Below are 20,283 nucleotides of genomic sequence, written 5' to 3' on the forward strand. Positions count from 1 at the left end.
GCATTTTTCGCTGGTAAAGGGCGCGTGCGGAAGGGGGTGCTTTGTGTTTTTGTGTCCTTAACTTTTTGCTGATGTCCTTCAGGCCAGTATGGGATCCCTAGGCCATGGTATTTCCCCTTTACCAAGTCCTACTGGTTTGGGGAAGATGGGGACTCAAGAAGCTCGATCCCACTAGGAAAGAAAGGAAATGCAGAAGGTAAGTGTGGGACTAGATGTTTAAAACAAAGCCAAAAAAGTGTGTCTGAATTTCATCCTGACTTATAAAGGTCAATTCTAATAAATCTATGTTGGAAAGGTCACTGTCCATCTCTCATTCTGGCTCCTTAGCTGTGTGCATTGAGGAGGAGCCTAGCCACCTGAAGCTTGGCGTCTACATCAAGAACCTGGTGAAGGTGTACAGCAATGGAAACAAGCTGGCGGTGGACGGGCTGAGTCTGGGCTTCTACGAGGGTCAGATCACCTCTTTCCTGGGCCACAATGGAGCGGGCAAGACCACTACCATGTGAGTGCACCAACTGACTTCCATGTAAAGCTTTCACTGTAACCAGGTCCGTCTGGGCGATTAAGCTGAACGATGCGCCTTTGTATGTTTTGCAGGTCGATCTTGACCGGGCTGTTCCCCCCTACCTCTGGCACTGCTTACATCATGGGCAAGGACATCCGCAACGAGCTCAGCTCCATTCGACGGGACCTGGGTGTGTGCCCACAGCACAACGTTCTCTTCAGCATGTACGTGCTACAGTCGGTTACTCTTCTTGCCTATAGCAGGCAGTAAAATCAAGAACTTTGACCCAGATCATTAAATACGGTGGTGGTGAATTAACCTTTATAACTTTGTCTTTCCTCTCTGAATTGTTCAGGCTGACTGTGGAGGAGCACATCTGGTTCTACGCTCGTCTTAAGGGGCTAACCGAGGAGGAAGTGAAGGCTGAAATGGAGCACATGATCACAGACATGGGCCTGCCGCACAAACGCCGGTCCAAAACTAATACACTGTCTGGTAAGAGACTTGTAACAATTTTTTTAAAAAGAAGAACAGAACAAATATTTAAAAATAATCAGACCTTTGGATTTGGAAGCAGTTTACATGGGATAATAAACATTAGGAGAAATTAGATGAATTGGTTCATCGTTGATTGTTTGGTGTCTTGCAGGTGGAACGCAGAGGAAACTGTCAGTTGCTTTGGCATTCGTCGGCGGGTCAAAGGTTGTCATTCTGGATGAGCCCACGGCTGGTGTGGACCCTTACGCTCGCAGAGGCATCTGGGACCTACTGCTCAAGTACCGCCAAGGTAGATTCTGCTTCCTCACACCTCTGGCAGCCTTCTGTCTGATAGTCAATGAAAGGGAAAGGAAGTGCTTAAGAATGTGACCTGATTGGCTGTTTCTCTACAGGACGTACCATCATCCTCTCCACCCACCACATGGACGAGGCCGATATCCTAGCCGACCGCATCGCCATCATCTCCCATGGCAAGCTGTGCTGTGCTGGCTCCTCGCTCTTCCTGAAGAACCAGCTGGGAACAGGCTACTACCTGACCCTGGTGAAGAAGGACATGGACATAACACTCAGCTCCTGCAGGAACTCAAGCAGCACCATGTCCTTTATCAAAAAGGTGAGCAGCAGCTTCTATACTTGACCATACACCACGCTCTCTATGCTCTCATGACCATTCCAGCAGATGGATGTTTTTAAAGTTAACGGTTCTATTACATTCATGAGAGTTGAAGTTGCTTTTTTTTGTAATTTATAATGTCACAAAATATGAATATTAATGAATAGGACAAGCTGATATGTATTGATGTCCCCTGCAGGAGGACAGTATCTCCCAGAGCAGCTCTGATGCCGGTCTCGGCAGTGAGCATGAAAGCGAAACCACTGCGATTGGTAAGCTTGAGGGGGCCATGTCCCTGTTGGACCAAACAAAAATGAAAATGGACCTTACTTCGACCGCATTAATGCCACATATCCCTCCAGACGTCTCCCTCATCTCCCACGTGATCTTCAAGCACGTTCCCGCCGCACGGATGGTAGAGGACCTGGGCCACGAGCTCATCTATGTGCTGCCCTATGAGTCGGCTAAAGATGGGGCTTTTGTTGAGCTCTTCCACGAGATCGATGACCGCCTCTCAGACCTGGGGATCTCCAGCTATGGCATCTCTGACACCAGCCTGGAAGAGGTGAGTCGGTATCTCGTGTAGTTATTCAAATGTGTACATACAAGTCTGGCTATAGAGATACGGGGACTGTAGCAGGACATGTCCAGCGGAAGAATATCACCTGGGTCACCTACTTTCCTAATGTGGTTCCACTTTGTTGTAGATATTCCTAAAAGTGGCAGAGGACAGTGGGGTTGACACTGAAATCATCTCAGGTAAGTCATTTTTAGGTGCCATGCATTTTATTTTTTGTGCATTTTTCTCCAGTATCCAGCAATACAAATCTACAAAATGAATGCCTGCAATAAATATTCCAGAGTATATTATCAGAGTATGGTTAACCCAGTTAAAGGTCTCAGAATGAGGCGGTGACTGAATGCCCTCTGTGATGCGTTTGCTCAGATGGCACCGTCCCAGCACGCAGACACCGCCGACATGCTTTCGGAGATCACCAGAGCTGCCTCAGGCCCTTCACTGAAGATGACCATGACACGCACGACTCTGAAGGAGACCCAGGTAGCTGCTCAATGCACAGTCCTCTCTGTGGGTTTCACACTGTAAACACAGCCATCTTGGATGCAGTCGACTTGATTAGCTAATAGCTATGTATGGTTACCTTAATGTGCATCTCTAGTTGACCACGAAGGCTTATGGTTTTGGTACCCATCTTATTTAATTTACCTTCTCAGTGAAATGAATAATTTGTTTGAAAAGGCCACTTCCGGTTATAAATAAAGAGCATGCTATGAAATGGAAGGCCTTCAGTGTTGAGCTTGTATTCTCTACCTATCTGTTCCTATGGCTAATGTCCAGTGGCTTCCCTTCCCAGAAGCTCGGGAGACGGACTGGCTTAGTGGCAGCGATGGGAAAGGTTCGTACCAGGTGAAGGGCTGGAGTCTGAAGAGACAGCAGTTTGTGGCCTTGCTGTGGAAGAGATTCTTATATGCTCGTCGTTCCAGAAAAGGCTTCTTTGCCCAGGTAACATAACATTATTAAGTAGATCCCATATGAAGTGGTAAAATAATTGTTGAAACTTGTTGAAACAGATGCGGTTTCTTGTGGTTCTGGTGTCTAATGAAATTGCTCCTGGTTTCAGATCGTGCTCCCTGCTGTATTTGTGTGCATCGCCTTGGTCTTCAGTCTGATCGTTCCTCCGTTTGGAAAATACCCCAGCCTGGCCCTGCATCCCTGGATGTATGAAGAACAGTTTACCTTCATCAGGTAAGGCGCTCACAGACCTCTATTGCATCTCCTTTGGAACGTTATTTGGAATGTTTTTTGAGTGAGACATCATGGAGGGAATGCCTTTGAAAATCTTCACAAATCTTTTCACAGCAATGATGCCCCTGAAGATGTCAGCACACAGAATTTATTGGGAGCCCTGATGAATGAACCTGGTTTTGGAACACGCTGCATGGATGGAGAACTTGATCTGTAAGTAACACCTCCCCCTCACCTAGACAGACTACTCACACCCTATTCACACACAAAGACAGATACACACATACACACTCATCAGGCAAATAATGAAGGTGTGTTCTCTCTATTGGGCAACAGTGATGCTCCGTGCACAGAGGGTGATGACAACTGGACCATACCAGATGTTCCAGACAGTCTGCGAGACATCTTCCAAAATGGCAATTGGACAATGGAAAACCCCTCTCCCATGTGCGAGTGCAGCTGCGACGGTCGTAAGAAGATGCTTCCGGATTGTCCTGCTGGAGCTGGAGGGCTCCCACCACCCCAGGTACATATAAGCTCCTCCCCATCCTTAGTCCTTCTCCAACAATTCATGAAGCTACAATGTAAATGCAAACAAACTATTAAAATGTGTTTCTTTATGTTTGCACAGATGAAAATTAGCGACACCGATACCCTTCAGAATCTAACGGGCAGGAATATCTCGGACTACCTTGTGAAAACCTATGCTCAGATCATTGGGAAAAGGTTTGTCTTCAAAAATGACAAAAAAGGACAGTTTAAGAATAAATTCCAAACAAAGAAGTGTCATTACCCAAGATAAATCCTACAGCACTTGCACTGAGAAAATTCCTGTTTTTTTTGTTTTTTTTTCACAGCTTGAAGAACAAGATTTCAGTTAATGAATTCAGGTAGGTTTTCTAACCTTAGATATATTGCCTTGTACATTATTTTTTACCTTGGATATATTGGCTTGCACATTGTCACATCCTGAAAAAGGTTGCATCAAATCTACTTTTGTCCAGGTACGGTGGCTTCTCTTTGGGGGCAAGCAGCAATCAGGTTCTTCCACCAGTGGATGAGGTCAATGACGCCATCGCTCGTGTCAAGAAGCTCTTGAGCTTGGAAGAGGTAAACTTAGAATCTGCTCTTACTTTATCACTTCAAGACTGCTGCACTCTTCCTATGCTAAATGTGTGTGTGTGTATGTGTGTCTTCTCTCGTCAGGGTATGGCAGCTGACCGCTTCTTGAAGAGTTTATCCCAGTTCATCCAGGGTCTGGACACAAAGAGCAACGTCAAGGTTAGTTGGCAGGACCACTATAGCTCTGCTTTCTGAAAGCCAATGTTTGACTGGCAAAGTCCCAGTCAATTTACCATTTGGCTGCTGCTAAACAAGACCTCATCTTAACAGATTTTACTTGCTATCTGTTCATACTTACATAGTAACAGAGGGATCAGAAATTGATCATTGAGATGCACTATTTTCTGGCAGTAGTCTAGGAAATGCCTTTCTTCAAGGGAGTGCTAGGTTACATCATTAATTAATTATATCCTGTATTACATTGACTAGGGGAACAGGCAAGATTTGTCTTTCCAAATAAAGGCCTTCATGAAAGACAAGGGCTGAATTGTAAGGCCTGTACTTTGGCTTGGAAGTGACAGTTACAATTCATATACTGACCTTTGTCTTAAATTGGATTAAAGAACTAGAGTACTGATTTCCCTTTTTTGGTTTTTTGGTCTGCAGTAAGTTTCGGTTCTCTCAAGTTGAGACATTCTTGCGTCTGAACTCAGACCTCGTGTCTTTGCTCTGCAGAACAATGTCCACGTAATGATTCTGACCACTTCTCTTCTTTCCATCTCTCTTTCTCAGATCTGGTTCAACAACAAGGGCTGGCACAGCATCGGAGCCTTCGTCAATGTGATGAACAATGGAATCCTACGTGCCAACCTGCCAAAGGGCCAAGACCCCAGGAAGTTTGGCATTTCTGCCTTCAATCACCCGCTCAACCTCACCAAGGAGCAGCTCTCACAGGTGGCACTGTAAGTCTTCCACGTGGCCTTCACTACAGAATGGTTATGAGTCCACACCCGGGGTAATACAAGAGAAATTAGACAGTGTGATGTCACCTTACTGGTAGATATCAGAGAGGAGCTTCATCAATCACAAAATATGTCAGCAACATCTAATAGGGTAACACTAATGGTGGTCGATGGATACTTTCTGGCAATACTTCCTGTGTATGTTTAGGATACTGTACAATTACAGTTTAGTCATTTAGCAAAGATTTAACATGGTAAGCAAACACCATAAGAGCACGAAGAAGTTATGTAAACGTCCATTTTGCTATCTTGCAGGATGACTACCTCAGTGGACGTGCTGGTGTCCATCTGCGTGATCTTCGCCATGTCCTTCGTGCCAGCCAGCTTTGTGGTCTTTCTGATCCAGGAACGCGTGAACAAAGCCAAGCATATGCAGTTCATCAGTGGGGTGCAGCCCTTCCTCTACTGGTTGGCCAACTTTGTGTGGGACATGGTGAGTCTGGTCAGCATTGCAGTGCTGTTGTGAACCCAGCCAATCTTCTTTTCCTTGAGAACTTTCCGTAACTAAGGGCAACTAAGGGCTTACCATTATGTCTGCATCTTTGTGCATTTCAGTGCAATTACATCGTTCCTGCCACTCTGGTCATCCTCATCTTCGTCTGCTTCCAACAAAAGGCCTACGTCTCCTCTACCAACCTGCCGGCACTGGCTCTGCTGTTGCTGCTGTATGGGTGAGTGGTGGTGTCTGTCCTGGGTCAGTCCTGGGCCAATTCTGTGCCATGAAGCTGCCAGACAACTTGCATGTCCTGATGTCCCCTTTAAATGTTGTAATTCAGCAGATGCTTTTATCCAGAGAAACTTAGAGAGTCCCTAAACAGGTTAGGCAGAGAGAGGCTGTGTGTCACAGCAATGCTGCAAGTCCCTAAAGTGCACCCTTATGTTTCAGCTGGTCCATCACCCCGCTGATGTACCCAGCCTCCTTCTTCTTCAAGATCCCCAGCACAGCCTACGTGGCCCTCACCAGTGTCAACATCCTCATCGGCATCAATGGCAGCATCTCCACCTTTGTCATGGAGCTCTTTGGCAACAACGTAAGGGCCTGTCTGTGAGATGCAGCTTATCCAAGCTGGTGGATAAATAGATATGGAGGTTACTGGCCATCAAGGAGAGGCAGTACAATACAACAAGGAGTAAAAATTGTTGAGAGTGCACAATTTACAGTACATAGTATTTGTGTCCACAGTGTAGCACCCACATTAATAAATGCCGATATATAAAGTGGAGTTGAATTGTTAATGTGTATGACCAGCCGCAAATCTAACATCATCCTTCCAACTTCTTCTTCCCCAACAGGAGATCGGCGGCATCAATGACATCCTGAAGAATGTGTTCCTGATTTTCCCGCACTTCTGCCTGGGCAGAGGTCTGATTGACATGGTGAAGAACCAGGCCATGGCAGATGCCCTGGAGAGATTCGGTAAGATTCAAGTTCAAGTTCAAGATGTGTTCATGTTGCTGTTATCAGGAATGACAAATGACCGTGGACCCCTTATACGAACGTTATTATGTTAAATCCATGGTGGTGGGTGGGTGAGAATGCTTTCCTCATGGCTGCTCTCTGTTCTTCCAGGCGAGAACCGCTTCCGCTCCCCGCTGGCCTGGGACATGGTGGGCAAGAACCTCTTTGCTATGGCTGTGGAGGGAGTGGTCTTCTTCTGCATCACTGTGCTCATCCAGTACAGGTTCTGCATCAAGGCCAGGTAGAGATCCCCAGTAGAGCTGTGCTTTGCATGCACTCATCTTTTCATGCAAATGCACACTGATATTAAATTCACAATTACCATTGAGTTGGTAATGACCTGGCAAATTTAGAATACTCCTCTTTATATGGGTTTTTGGGAGAGCAGGACAAGGAAAGAAAGAAAAATAAGGAAAAAGGTTGTATATAATTAAAAGCACAAGAGCTGGGGTATTCATTAATTCGTCTACAAACACAGGAACACTGATGAACCATTATTCCACCGCTCCGCAGGTCACTGAACAGAAAGCTACTGCCACTTGGTGAGGAGGATGAGGACGTAGCCAGAGAGAGGCAGAGGATCTTGAGCGGAGGAGGCCACACGGACATCTTGGAGATCAGAGAGCTCACTAAGGTCAGATGGAACTTTATCTAAGAGTATTTCCTGAAGAGCTCAAGTAATGCTTGATACACTGGTACTTTTCTTTTTTTATTAATAATGGTTTAACACTTACTGTTTACTGCAAGTAGTTATTATTGTGTAGAACATCCACATTACATGTCATGAAGAGTAGCAAGTGGAGGAGACTTTGACATTTATTCAGACAGATGTCAGTTTTAACTAGTTAGTTTGAACCATAAAAGTGTTTTTACTGCAAAATTGTTAATTGGTGACTTAGTAGGTGGCAGTTGATTTAAGAGGAATGGCACACATTTCCACTGTTAAAATGGTGAACGTAAGCTGTACAGATTGTGCTGTGAACCTGTCTTAACACGGTTTGTCACATCTACAGGTGTACAAGAGTAAGACCATGCCGGCCGTGGACCGCCTCTGTGTGGGCATCCCTCCAGGAGAGGTAGGCTCCTCCTCCATTTCCTGTTTATGATCCGGGATGCAATCATTAGAGATGGACATGTCTCCAACCGCAGGCGAGACGATAGTGCTAATTATTGTTTTCCTCTAGTGCTTCGGCCTGCTTGGTGTGAATGGGGCTGGAAAGACGAGCACCTTCAAGATGCTGACGGGAGACTCTACTGTCTCGAGAGGAGAGGCCTATCTGGCTGGAAAGAGGTAAGGTCACAGAACGTGAGCAAAATCCCATTCTCTGCATGATCCTCATGGCACACGCATGATATTATTCTCCTCATTCCAGAGGCTAAACTAATTCAGGAAAGTTTCTCAGTGTGTTTTATTTATTTGATGTTGTGCTGTAGATGACAAACTGGTTTCCCCTTGGGGATGAGAAAAATATCAGCCTGACTAAAGATTGGATCATAGCGATGATGGTCTACTCTAAGAGGAACTCACAGGAGTGTGTGTTTGATGTGCAGCATCCTGACGGAGATTGATGAGGTGCACCAGAACATGGGCTACTGCCCCCAGTTTGACGCCATCAATGATCTCCTGACCGGCCGCGAGCACCTGGAGTTCTACGCCATCCTGCGCGGTGTGCCCGACAAGGAAGTCTGTGAGGTAGGTGGTCTGTGGCCAGGTGGCCATTTCCTTATGAGTCATTGCTGAAAGCCATCAAAGGAAGAAGCATTGTCCCGTTATTTTAGTAAATTTAACCACTTAAAACCAAATTCTTACTCGGATACCAGGCATTGCTTTGACATGAGAAACGTGATTGGCCGCTTCTCTCAAAGTGCTGGGTGTAGGAGCCAGCAGGGGAGTGGCTGGCACGGCAGCCATGTCTGACATTGGTCTTTATTGTTTCTGTTTTTCTCAGGTTGCAGAGTGGGGGATCCGCAAGCTGGGCCTGGTGAAGTACATGGATAAGCCGGCTGGGAGCTACAGCGGTGGGAACATGCGCAAACTCTCCACTGCCATGGCTCTCATTGGAGGCCCACCTGTGGTGTTCCTGGTGAGTACTGAGGACAGCCATCTCTCCATCACTCACACGCACGCACGCACATTTACACGTGCACTCACACACGCCACTGCCAGTGGCGTTCATGTGAAGTAGAACTTTTCCCTCGTTCCATTTCCTGAGGAAATGTTGCGCACACAGAACCATAAGTCATCTGATAGACTTCCGTTTTGCTGGCTCAGGAGTGAGGGAGGGAGATGTGAAGCAAACACTCACGTACATTTTTGTTTATCTTGGTGCTAGTGACCCATAGCCTACATATTAAGCAGTGAACTGAACACTGTCACGTTTATTATTGTAAGAATCTTGAAGATGTTTCTCCAGCTTTAATAAGTTGCTTTAATCGAGATGGTAGCTTGAGCGAGAAGCAGCAGAATACACAGTGAGTGCCCGGCACCCAGGTTCAGAATTCGTTGGCCTTGGTTAAAACTATTCGAGCAGCTGGCAGACCAAGAAAATTATAGGAAATGTGTGGCTGCCTTTGCTTTTTTGTTTTTGAGTTACCTGAAGCTTTTATCAGTGACATGAGAGAGAAGCAGGCTGAAGATGTGTATTTGTGTTCACTGCTGAACTCGTAAGTCTGTATTAACCGACCTGTATTGTCTGACAGGACGAGCCCACCACTGGCATGGACCCCAAAGCTCGCCGGGCTCTGTGGAACTGTATCCACAGTGTCATCAAAGAGCGACGCTCCGTCGTCCTCACCTCGCACAGGTAAGGGAACACGGGCTGACTGATAATGGTGATTGACAGACACCCCCCGTTAATGCTTACACTCTCCTGTGGCTTGTGTGTGTTTTGGCAAGCATGTGAACGCTAAGTCCTCCATCTTAAGTTTTGTTTACACTTGTCTCACTTGCTGCGTGCGTCTGGTGTTCTTCTGGTTCGTCATCAAATTGCCCATTTCTGCCTTTGATAACTAGGTTTGAAAAAGCTGTCGCTTGCCTTTCACCAGGGGAGACTTGCTCTTTTAATTTCTGCTCAGTACTTGTGGATAGTGATTAGTGATTTGTTTGACTTTGCATATTTGACCTTATTTGTTTGATTTCTATTGTCATCTAGGCCTTCTGGTCTGTTCGCCGATTGGATTGTTTGACCATTGGCTTACTCTACTTGTTTTGCCCCTCTGCTCACCATATAATGACTCCAGTTAGTCAGTGTTCCGAGCTGGGTCCTTCCTTCAGGGGACACCATTTTGTTATTTTGCTTTGCTATTTTTTATTATTTTTGAAGGTGACTCTGGGTGGAATTTTAAATCCCCATTGGGAGTACGCTATTCAGACTCTTGGTCTCAGCTTGCAGGTTAAGTCTCTAAACTCAGTGTTCAAAGCTGCTCACCATGCCTAGCAGGCCTTCGAAGACTAGCCAGGTTATTTAGTTTTGGATAGGCAGGTAGGGACTAGAGTTGCTTGTCGGTCTGCTGTTATCATTCCCATTACCCATTTTCCACTCACTTCCCTTATCCTATTTCCCCTCATGGCCTGACCTAGACCGAGTCATAAGACGAGGCCCCATACCCGGCAAGCCTTCCTGTTACTGTCTGACCTAGACCGGAGTGTAACAGTGTGCAGTGATGCTCATGACTAACCAGGAGTTATGGCTTTGTGTAAGAGCTTGGAGAAGCTGGGTGTAATCACCATGTTTCCCCTTCTTGTGTCCACAGCATGGAGGAATGTGAGGCCCTGTGTACCAGGATGGCCATCATGGTGAATGGCCGGTTCCGCTGCCTGGGCAGTGTGCAGCACTTGAAAAACAGGTAACAGAAAGGGAAGACTCAAACTCCCAGATAGCTGCATGTCTCGAGCAGTGCGACCATCCTGATATGCACTGAAGTGCTTTCCTGGCATGACATAGAATATGTACTTATTGTCCAGGATAGTGATGGAGAAATGCAAAACAAGAAGTTGCATAGTCAGATCTTGACTGCAAGTTCCATACGCACAAGGTGTTATGTATTAAATAATGAAACATTTTCCATCTCAATGACTTCTACATGGACATCCACAAAAGATTGAACTTTAATCACATTTTGTATCAAATTCCTCAATACAGCAAAAAATGCTAAAATTCAACTGTAATGTCACAAAAAACAATTTTGATCATGATAACGCAGATGATGAAACTAATGAATCCTCACCCCTCTCTGTAGGTTTGGGGATGGGTACACCATCATCCTGCGGGTGGCGGGGCCCAACCCGGAGCTGGAGCCGGTGATGAAGTTCATTGAGGTGGAGCTCCCGGGGAGCACGCTGAAGGAGAAGCACAGGAACATGCTGCAGTACCAGCTTCCCTCCTCCCTCACCTCCTTGGCCCGCATCTTCAGCATCCTGGCCAAGAACAAGGAGCACCTCCGGATAGAGGACTACTCCGTCACCCAGACCACACTAGACCAAGTAAGACATGGCGACCTGACCAGTGTACACGTCAAGTAAACCATCAACCATCACTAAAAAATCATTTACCTGCTCATTGGCAGCCCTCATAGCCCTCATTGTCTTAAGTGATCATTAATTAACTGGTTATCTGGGGGTTTCTAGAACAATGTACGAAGCAAGAGCAGAACACAAACGGCACATAAGCAAGTGCGAGCAGGACAGTAGACCAGCAGTGTAATGTCTACCTGTATACCAAGAGCCAGAGCAGGGCCGGTGAATGTTCTCTGCACGCCATCTCACGATTTCCTCTTCTCCTCCCAGGTATTTGTTAATTTTGCAAAGGACCAAAGCGACGAGGACCACTCTAAAGACATTTCCGTCAGGAGGAAAGACACTGCGGTGAACATTTCAGAGCCCAGCTCTTTCCTGAAGGATGGGCAAATGAAGGACAGCTACGTGTGACCGGACGACATCAGCGGAGGGAAGGAGTTTTTATTATTTTAGGTTTTTTCTTATTTTTAAAAAATAATTTTCATTTAAGTGTGTGCCAGAAAAGGAGCACACTGCTGGAAAAAACTCAATGCAAGTCAATGCAAAAGAAATATAAAAAATTGTTTGGTATTAACAAGGACGGGCCCGGTGCCCCTTGCTATAGTTTAAGGACAGGAGAGAGGGTGCGAAACTTGAAAATACTATTATTTGTTCCTCTGCTATGACACAGTCAAGCTTGTACTGTGGTTTATTTTGTTCAGCTTGGGTTCAGAACATTTTCTGCAGTGTGAAATATTCCAATCATTCACTGCCAATGATGATAAAGCAAAATCAGTCTACATTTTTATACAAAATAGACATTGAAAGAATCACAATCATTCTCACCCTAAACATTGCCAAGGGCTTAAAAACAAAGCTATGATCTTTCCATTTGATTGTTTTTTATACATGTACTTTCTACATTTAAATGCTTAACCAAAATTGTAAAACGTTTAAGTCAAATGTGGCATTATTATAAGACCCTTTGTTTTCAGTACAGTGCCTGATTTTTCTTAACACTCCAAATCAGATTATAAAGATCATAAAATGACAAGCATGGAATGTACTGTACAGAAAATGTTTTTCGATTTTATACTTCTACGACTTTTTTTTTTTACTGTTCAGGAGATTAAGCTTTAATTAAGCTTTAATTAAAGTTTGTATCAAATACCTCAGCATATATCAATGCCCTGACTTTCAAATAATGGTTCCAGAACCATTGCTCTAGTATTTTCGTAGTCATAATAATGCTGCGTGAACTGTGGTAAAATGTGCAAATGCACAGAACAGGTTTTTAAACAGCAGTCGACCAGTGTGGACCAATCCGTTTCTTGATGCACCTGTGCAGATGTAGGTGCATTACTTTAAGTGTTACCAGAGCATTACTTGTGCCTCAGGGCTGAGGCCTTCTTACACAAGGAGGTGAAACTGCCTCATGTCTGTCAGACTGCAGTGTTTTTAGTCATCTCGTGGCAGAACTATGAAGAACACAAGAGCTGAAGAGCTACGTCTGCTCTTAGTGCGCTGCTGCTGTATATTGTCAGTCAATCGTATGGTAGAACACACATCGGTGTGCCACTGTTATTCACTGGGCGATCTGACAAGCTGCCATGTTATCTCCAACTCCAGGTGCATCGCTGCCACGTGTTCTCATCTCAATAGCCATAATTTCTAGAACCCTAATATGATCATACTGTGACTGTGACACCTCTAACGCTGTCTTGCCTCTATTGTGACCACTGGCCAAACACCAAGTGTTAAATTGTGGAAAATAAAATTAATAATTTTGTTCATGCTGGCACAGCTCCTGATTGAATCGGAACAAAGCTTTCGTCAGGTTGGCTGTGACTGGGGAAAAGGAACTGTGGTCGATCCTTCATTCCAAGCACTTTATGTACTGTCTAGCAGGATCGATTTGCACTGGAGAACAAGCAGACAGAATATACACAACCATTTGTTTTGATCAAAAAGAAAAAAAGAAATTGGGTCCTTATATGGTCAATATTTCTTGTTTAATGTGTTTACTTTTTTAATATATTAAGAATGGCTGTGGGACAGTCTGTTACTTGTCATGTACAGTACTTATTTACAAAATAAAACTTGAGAAACTGCCAGCCTGACTTTGTATTTCTTTTGTACGATTATACACCAGCACCAACAATTCTTTCCAAAGGCAATATACCAAGAAAATGATCTAAAATGAGACTACTCAGAAGCTCTGGGCACAAAGGCACATTCACACAACCAGGAGAGCACCTTCACAACAACAAACTCACACACTGTACCCAATACACCACGCAGGTTTTATTATTTTAAAAATGAAAACAAGTTGCCAAAATGGCCACCGTATAATGTAAAAAGTGGTGACCTTTTTTTTGAGCATATTTTCCTTAAAGTTTTAACTCAAAGCATGGAGGTACCTACCTGACCTAGAAATCATTCAAATTGGTGACATGGTTGATCAACACATTCATGTTTACATAAAATATTACATGTGAAAGGACATGACCGCATGGTGTGACAGCACAATGAAGAGCACCGAGACAACTAGGTTCACTTCATGTCAAAATTGTATTTAATTTGCCTCACAGTTTATCTATGAAACACTTGATGTGGTCCACAGTAGTAGGCATGAGTCACTGAACCTCACAGTTCACTGTAACTACACTGAATATCACAAGAGTGCATTTTATGCAATAACGTTTATGTTTGATTGATCCATATTGCACAACAGACTATAAATCTCACATCTTTAAAGGGCTACATCATCTTTGATGTACTTGATGTGGTCAAGCTAATAAAATACCTCAGTAGCAGAGCATGCTTCCCATATGGAAAACAAGTGCAATAAAACCACGCCAAGCTGGATTAGTGCATGTGGTTCTCAGAGCTGACGGTACCGTTCCCCAGGCCGAACGGTCACTGCAGTGGGGAGAAGGTAGTGGGCAACAGCAGCTTGCTCCTCTGGGAGTCCAGATACTTCACACTCTCCCTCACTGTGGAGACAGGAGGAGGGTAGGGACCATCACAGAAAGAAAATGTTTTAGCAAAGGCTACTGTACAAGTTTTAATCCTGTAAAATACCCCTTTGTTATTCTGTTGTTGAAAACGAGAACTTTCTCAGAGCACCAACCTGGTTAAGTAAGAAAATAAATAACAAATTCTCTTCACAGACAGGACACACACATGAAGGCCAATGACTACATACTATACAGGAAAAAAGGCGGATGATGACTGTTCACACCAGTTATGAAATGCATTACAGGCATTTTAGCAGACACTCTTATCCAGAGCGACTTACACAACTTTTACATAGCATTTTTAAATACAAGCAAGACCACAGTTTAGTAGTTTTAAGTTTCACACTCAGCCACATATAACCACAGCATACACATGTGTAATATACATTACAATATACATGAAAAGGACTGTTGAGCTACTTTGTTGTGTTTTACAGAGAAAGCTTTGCAGGACATGCATGACACTCCGAGCATTGAAGAACCCTGAGAGGAGGACACAGATTGCGAAATGGTCAGGTCATGTCAGAACAAGCTGGTACCTGTATGTGGACATGACAGGCAGTGCTGAGGAACAGTGAGGAGGAGAAAACAGAGCCCGGTTTACCTGCTGCCACCACTCTGGCATCCCCGTGGGCCTTGTGCCGAATCGCTGCCCGCGTATCCGGGTCCTCAAACCACCACAGGACCTGAACTGGGCCATTTGGTTACAGTGTGAACACAAGCAAATCCCGAGAGTATCATATTAAACCTCACTTCCACCAGACACCACTCCTGTGATGCTTCACACTAATAGGCACGTAAATATCAGGATGATCACGGTGTTAAACTATTCTAATTTACAATAGAAAATCTTGAGCTAATCTTCAGTTAGATGCAAATTCTGCAGTTCAAAATTTTAACTTCAAATACACAAAGCCAGGGTTCTTAAACTACTTACTTAGGGGGAGACAGATACTATATGTTTTCATTTTCCATGTAATACATATACATTTAAAAAAAAAATCTAAAATGTATTAATAAAACATGAATAAAAAAGTAGATGCTTCCTTTAAAAAACACATAGGCATTACTCATTATTCTGTCACTAGTGGGAAGCATGCTGACACTGCATAAAGATGATCAAAGCACCAAGATTTGGCCCCTGGGGCAATAGCTGAAGAGCCCGGCCCTAAGCTATTGACCTGTGTGTGTGGAGGAAATCTCACTGCTAGCTAAGCAGATCTTGCAGCGTCCCCAGTTTAATGATAACCACACACTGTTGATAGCCAAGGTGCAATCTGGCCCTCGAGGGGGAAGTCAAGAGGGAGGGGGGTGCATATAGACTGTGATGCTGGACTGCTGGAAAGAAACACTGCCAGAGTTGTGCTCACCTTGGTTGAGTGGTCCAAACTCGCTGTGGAAGACGGCCACCAGGTGGGAGTAGCCCGCGCTGGCGTTAACGTTGATGGCCGCCTGAAAGGCATGCCCCCACACCGCGGGACCCCCCGGTTTCATCTGGAAGGTTGACAGCTCATATATACCTGGACAAGACAAGTACCCATAAGCACTTGCGCTGGGTGGAAAGGCAACACTGAGTCCATGCAAACAGACAGTTATGAACTGGACAAGAAGTTACTATCTGTTCACGACAAAGGCACAAACTGTAGCCGTTAAGACAGTCGTGAAGTCCTTGTAATTCACAATCTTGAATCTGATCACGAGTGTGCACGAAAGAGACCTTTTTGGTTGTGTATTCACGCTTACGATTTTACAAAGGACATAGCTGTGAAATGTGGGACAGGTCTGAGTATGATTGAGCACTGCAGAACTTAAAGGGGGAGGAGGTGGGTTGTGCATAAAAATGAAAGGCACTTGTGAATGCAGTTCCACTTCAAAAAGAAGGAATTCCATGTTGACAAAAGGCATGAATTCTCTCTTACATGCCCGAGCAAGACTACCTATATACTTTACCATGAAAATCCAGCCAAACTGACATTTCGCATTTTTAAAGTTTTTTTTAAGTCAAAACTGACTGTCTGCGCTGTGCAGACAGTCAGCCTAACAGAACAATACATTAAATGTGGCCTGAGGAGGGAGTTCTCTGCACCCCACCTTTCTTGGGGGGCTTCTTGACAGTGCACCAGGGCACCAGGTAGGCCACCTCGTTCTCCTGGTACGCCAGCATGGGTATGGCCTTAGCGATGTACTCCTCCATCCATTCCGGGTTATTGACCAGGGCAGTCCGTGCATCTGACCTCTGGGCGTAGCTGTCTGAGGGACCCAGGTCATGGGCAGGGAGGAGGAAAACACAGCACAACTGATTCCATCCACATAACACAAAAACGGGATAACTATTGTATAAAATCCCTTCCACACTACACAAAGTGAGCTCTACATTATGAAAATACAAGCATAGTTACTTTGCCCAGTGTGAAATACACAGATGAGCTTTTCATTCTTAGGCGACAGAGTTATGGAACGCATTACCACAACACAACAGAAATTCTCAAGCTGTTATGAGTTTTAGATATCGACTAACTTACTGTTTAACTTTAGCCCTTCATTTATTTTGATCTTACTTGCTTCATCCACTTTTATCTATGATTTTACCTTTATAATACACATTTCATTATTGCTATTTTGTTGCATTTCAGATGTTTCAATCTTTCTGCTGTTAGTTCTTTTGAATTTATGCTTATGCCTGAAGGATGTTTTGCACAAAAGGCACTGTACAAATAAAGTTAACTAATATACACACAGTCTGGCTTCTGCCTTTAAAAATAATCAAACACCAAGGTCAAACGCTTACTACATGCACAGTCGCTGTAGGCCACTGTGGTTCTCAAGGATTCTAATCAAATTTGGAAGTTATCCAATGTCCTCTGAACTAATGACCTCAATAAAGCATTTCCAGGACAACCAGTCATGGTCTAGCATCACTTGTGAAGCCAGCTATAACCGGAGTACGATTTAAAGGCTGCCATTTTATAATGCAACCGATCTGTTGTCAGCTGTTAGCTTTTAATTTGATCTGAATTACCATTTTTATCTATTTAAAAGCACTCTTCACCTTATGGCCTCTTAAAAAGCATGAGGTTGGTTGTACAAAACAAAAGCAGTACTTATATATTTTTAAAAGCCTCATATTTGACAAGGAGGCAAGTGTGTCTAGCCAAACACGATGAGTCAGGGAATAAACATCCATTTCCCTGTTCAATTACAGCAAGGATCAGCACATGATTCTCCGGAAAAAAATGAGGTCATTGGACCTTATAAGGGAGACACACTGAGAGATTTAAAAACAATTTGTAATTCTGCGGGAGAGAAGCACGGTCAATAGTACTTCAGACTTTCAGCAACTGGAGAGCAAGACATGAGGTGAAGATATCCAGATGATGTGAAGACATTATCGCTGTACGCCTAAGAACAACAGTTACATTACTGTCAGGAACAGTCACATTAATATCAGCAAGTCACATAATGGATAATTTGCTTGACAGCAAAAACATGGATCTCCAGATTTGATTTTCAGTGGGTGGGTTGAACTCTCCTCTGCTTCCTCACCATATTTCCAAATTTGGAGGACTTGGTTGAGGGCTCCGCAGTTCACGCTCCAGTAGCCCAGGAGCTCTGCGAGAGCCATGCGAAGGTGAATCTTCTTTTCTGTCAGCTCTAGGAAAGCGGCGTTCCACTCCGGTTTGATGCTGTACGTGCGAAACTCATAAAAAGTTTCATGCTGCTGCTGAGGCCCCGTGGAGACAGACGCCCGAAGCTGGGTGCAAAAAAAGAACAAAGGCTGCCACCTGGCGTCATAAAAAGCTAAGCACACCTCAATAGACCTTGCAAAGTTTGTTTACCTTTAGAAATCAATCACAATAATTTTGTTTTCTCTATTAGCTGTACCTGACAATCACACTACCTAGCTTAGCCACACGGTGCATATATGCACTCATAGCCAAGTGATGAAGCAGCCCTAGAATAGAAACAGCTGTGCCCTTTATGTAGCATTAGCTACCTGTCCAAGTGGGCAGCTCTCCCAAGGTTAATATAGTACCTCCATTCTGCAAGACTTTGAAAATACCCCAGGATGGAACTACCAAAATAGCCGAAAAATCTGAACAGATCCTGTTATTAAATCACAAGTATAGTCTACAAAAGGTTATACAACAAGGAGTTAAATTTAGGCCTCGTGCAGATTATTTCAGTAAAATAACAACACAAAATGCATGCAGCATTACATTTACAAGAAAAATGCAAATTTGCGCATTAATTCCGAAGCATTTATTAATCGACACGTCAGCTGATTTATATCCGTTTCATTGGGTGATATTACCAAAGTTCAAAATAAATAGGAACCGTGGCAATAAAATTCTCGAGTTACCTACAAGGACAGAACTACTTCGTTTCTGGTGTAGCACTCTCTGACAGTGGCTTCATATCTGGTAGCCTATCATTAGGTATCTTTCTAACGTTAAATAACGCCGTATCTAAAACATCGTTGTTGTAAGTTGAACACAAAACTCCACTACATTGAAAACAATCATATCGAATGCACACCTACGAATGTTGCAGCTTTCCCTACCACTGGGGAATGAATCGATAGGCCACTTCGTAAAACATAATTCAATTCAATCATAACTTACCTGCTTTAAATTTGGCATATATTTGACATGTTTAGGAAGAGTGAATGCCCTCCTAAGCATATTACTGAAGTTCAACATCCTCGTTAAAGCGCACCAACCATCGAGATATACGAACTCTCTCACCGAATATGTCCGTCTCCTCTACAGCATATTCCGAATACGGAAGCCGGGAGATCAAGTTCAGTGCTACGTGACTACATCCCGTCTCTGCTACATCCCCGTTTGACCCAACATCGTTAAGCTGAGGAAATGCATAAACTACTGTGTGTTTTTCTGTCAGTTCGTATGTTTGTGTGTGACAACATAACAAAAAACTACAACTTTGGCTTATGTAATCATTATACAAATTAGACGACTACTATGCTTTAGATTTTTTAGGACGCTACCAGGCTATGTAATTCAGCTTTTCATGATGGCACAGTTCATCCTAAGGGTTTTAGAGATACCATTCATCCAATGGCAGCAGGTTTACACCTGGCGAAAAAAGAGACTCGTGATCACATAAAATCCATAGCTCCACTTTGGGATATGAACTGGACTAATGGACTAAAGACCAGGTATACGCATCTGAATTCATGTCATCGCCTGCCCTACACGATATGGTATAATGACAGCAAAAAATTACATTTAAAATAGCAAACAAGTCAAATACCCTATAGAAATATGTGAGTGTATGTGTGTGTGCGTAATAATAGTGATAATGGGTAAATGAACTGAATTTATATAGTACTTTTATCCAAAGCGCTTTACAATGGATGCCTCACATTTACCAGAGCAATTAGGGGTTAGGTGTCTTGCTCAGGGACACTTCGATATGCCCAGCACGGGGGATCGAACCGGCAACCCTCCGAATGCCAGACAAGCACTCTTACCTCCTGAGCTATGTCGCCCCCAATTAAGCAGACTAATGCAGAGGTGGGCAACGAGGGCCATATCTGTTCTGGTTTTCGTGCCAACTTGAGGACTTAATCATTTAATTAGCCTTAACGTTTATGCCACCTAACATTTTAGCTACATTTCTTGAGAAACGCATGAATTACAGCCGTAGACAGTTGTGCCCCTATATGAAACGTTTCCCTGTGATCTAATCTCCGAGTGAACCAGTGTTGGTTAACTGATTTAGCCAGGATAATTGGTGGAAACGAAAACCTGCATGCACACTGGCCCTCCAGGACACCCTGGTCTAATGACTGATGCCAGTGTTTCAGCTCAAGAGCCCTTT

The 20,283-nt window shown here is 44.0% G+C and overlaps 2 protein-coding genes across 6 annotated transcripts in view; one reads left to right on the plus strand and one right to left on the minus strand.

Annotated features, from left to right (window-relative positions):
• Nucleotides 1-13,533, plus strand: part of LOC118230978 (phospholipid-transporting ATPase ABCA1-like) — a 39,620-nt gene extending 26,087 nt beyond the window's left edge. Inside the window, exons 18-50 of one of the 3 annotated variants that reach the window (XM_035424332.1) lie at nt 83-196; nt 328-502; nt 598-729; nt 861-1,000; nt 1,155-1,292; nt 1,396-1,616; nt 1,816-1,888; nt 1,979-2,181; nt 2,324-2,375; nt 2,563-2,676; nt 2,990-3,138; nt 3,257-3,381; nt 3,496-3,594; nt 3,718-3,907; nt 4,013-4,107; nt 4,239-4,271; nt 4,386-4,491; nt 4,588-4,662; nt 5,236-5,405; nt 5,721-5,898; nt 6,021-6,136; nt 6,352-6,496; nt 6,759-6,882; nt 7,036-7,165; nt 7,438-7,558; nt 7,938-8,000; nt 8,109-8,215; nt 8,476-8,617; nt 8,874-9,008; nt 9,625-9,728; nt 10,678-10,770; nt 11,164-11,407; nt 11,711-13,533. In XM_035424332.1, the coding sequence (XP_035280223.1) occupies nt 83-196; nt 328-502; nt 598-729; nt 861-1,000; nt 1,155-1,292; nt 1,396-1,616; nt 1,816-1,888; nt 1,979-2,181; nt 2,324-2,375; nt 2,563-2,676; nt 2,990-3,138; nt 3,257-3,381; nt 3,496-3,594; nt 3,718-3,907; nt 4,013-4,107; nt 4,239-4,271; nt 4,386-4,491; nt 4,588-4,662; nt 5,236-5,405; nt 5,721-5,898; nt 6,021-6,136; nt 6,352-6,496; nt 6,759-6,882; nt 7,036-7,165; nt 7,438-7,558; nt 7,938-8,000; nt 8,109-8,215; nt 8,476-8,617; nt 8,874-9,008; nt 9,625-9,728; nt 10,678-10,770; nt 11,164-11,407; nt 11,711-11,851 (4,247 nt within the window). In that variant the 3' untranslated portion in view covers nt 11,852-13,533. Of the gene's footprint in view, nt 1-82; nt 197-327; nt 503-597; nt 730-860; nt 1,001-1,154; nt 1,293-1,395; nt 1,617-1,815; nt 2,182-2,323; nt 2,376-2,562; nt 2,677-2,989; nt 3,139-3,256; nt 3,382-3,495; nt 3,595-3,717; nt 3,908-4,012; nt 4,108-4,238; nt 4,272-4,385; nt 4,492-4,587; nt 4,663-5,235; nt 5,406-5,720; nt 5,899-6,020; nt 6,137-6,351; nt 6,497-6,758; nt 6,883-7,035; nt 7,166-7,437; nt 7,559-7,937; nt 8,001-8,108; nt 8,216-8,475; nt 8,618-8,873; nt 9,009-9,624; nt 9,729-10,677; nt 10,771-11,163; nt 11,408-11,710 lie in introns of all 3 variants that reach the window. The other 2 variants (XM_035424330.1, XM_035424331.1) reach the window with 2 other exon arrangements.
• A 170-nt stretch (nt 13,534-13,703) lies between these two features.
• Nucleotides 13,704-19,233, minus strand: LOC118230979 (protein NipSnap homolog 3A-like). 3 transcript variants are annotated; one of them, XR_004765979.1, is made up of 6 exons: nt 19,062-19,233; nt 17,983-18,214; nt 16,531-16,689; nt 15,810-15,959; nt 15,044-15,125; nt 13,704-14,415 (listed from the first exon to the last, which is right to left on the minus strand). XR_004765979.1 is itself a non-coding variant. In XM_035424333.1 (6 exons), the coding sequence occupies exons 1-6, from the start codon at nt 19,137-19,139 to the stop codon at nt 14,339-14,341; spliced, it is 783 nt and encodes a 260-aa protein (XP_035280224.1). In that variant the 5' UTR covers nt 19,140-19,232; the 3' UTR covers nt 13,704-14,338. The 3 variants fall into 3 exon arrangements, 2 of the variants coding, with proteins under 2 accessions (XP_035280224.1, XP_035280225.1); XM_035424333.1 differs by having other exon boundaries at nt 15,044-15,130; nt 19,062-19,232; XM_035424334.1 differs by having other exon boundaries at nt 15,044-15,130; nt 17,983-18,190; nt 19,062-19,231.
• Nucleotides 19,234-20,283: the final 1,050 nt, after the last annotated feature.

This window comes from Anguilla anguilla, chromosome 7 (assembly GCF_013347855.1).
Source record: "Anguilla anguilla isolate fAngAng1 chromosome 7, fAngAng1.pri, whole genome shotgun sequence".
Lineage (NCBI taxonomy): Eukaryota > Metazoa > Chordata > Actinopteri > Anguilliformes > Anguillidae > Anguilla > Anguilla anguilla.

Excerpts from the sequence above, each read along its gene's own strand:
- LOC118230979 (XM_035424333.1), bottom strand. The coding sequence starts at position 19,139 with ATGTTGAACTTCAGTAATATGCTTAGGAGGGCATTCACTCTTCCTAAA. Across the intron at positions 15,131-15,809 it reads GTTTGGACCACTCAACCAAG|TTCAGGTCCTGTGGTGGTTT; the intron begins GTGAGCACAACT and ends CAAATGGCCCAG. Across the intron at positions 14,416-15,043 it reads TGCCAGAGTGGTGGCAGCAG|TGAGGGAGAGTGTGAAGTAT; the intron begins GTAAACCGGGCT and ends CTGTCTCCACAG.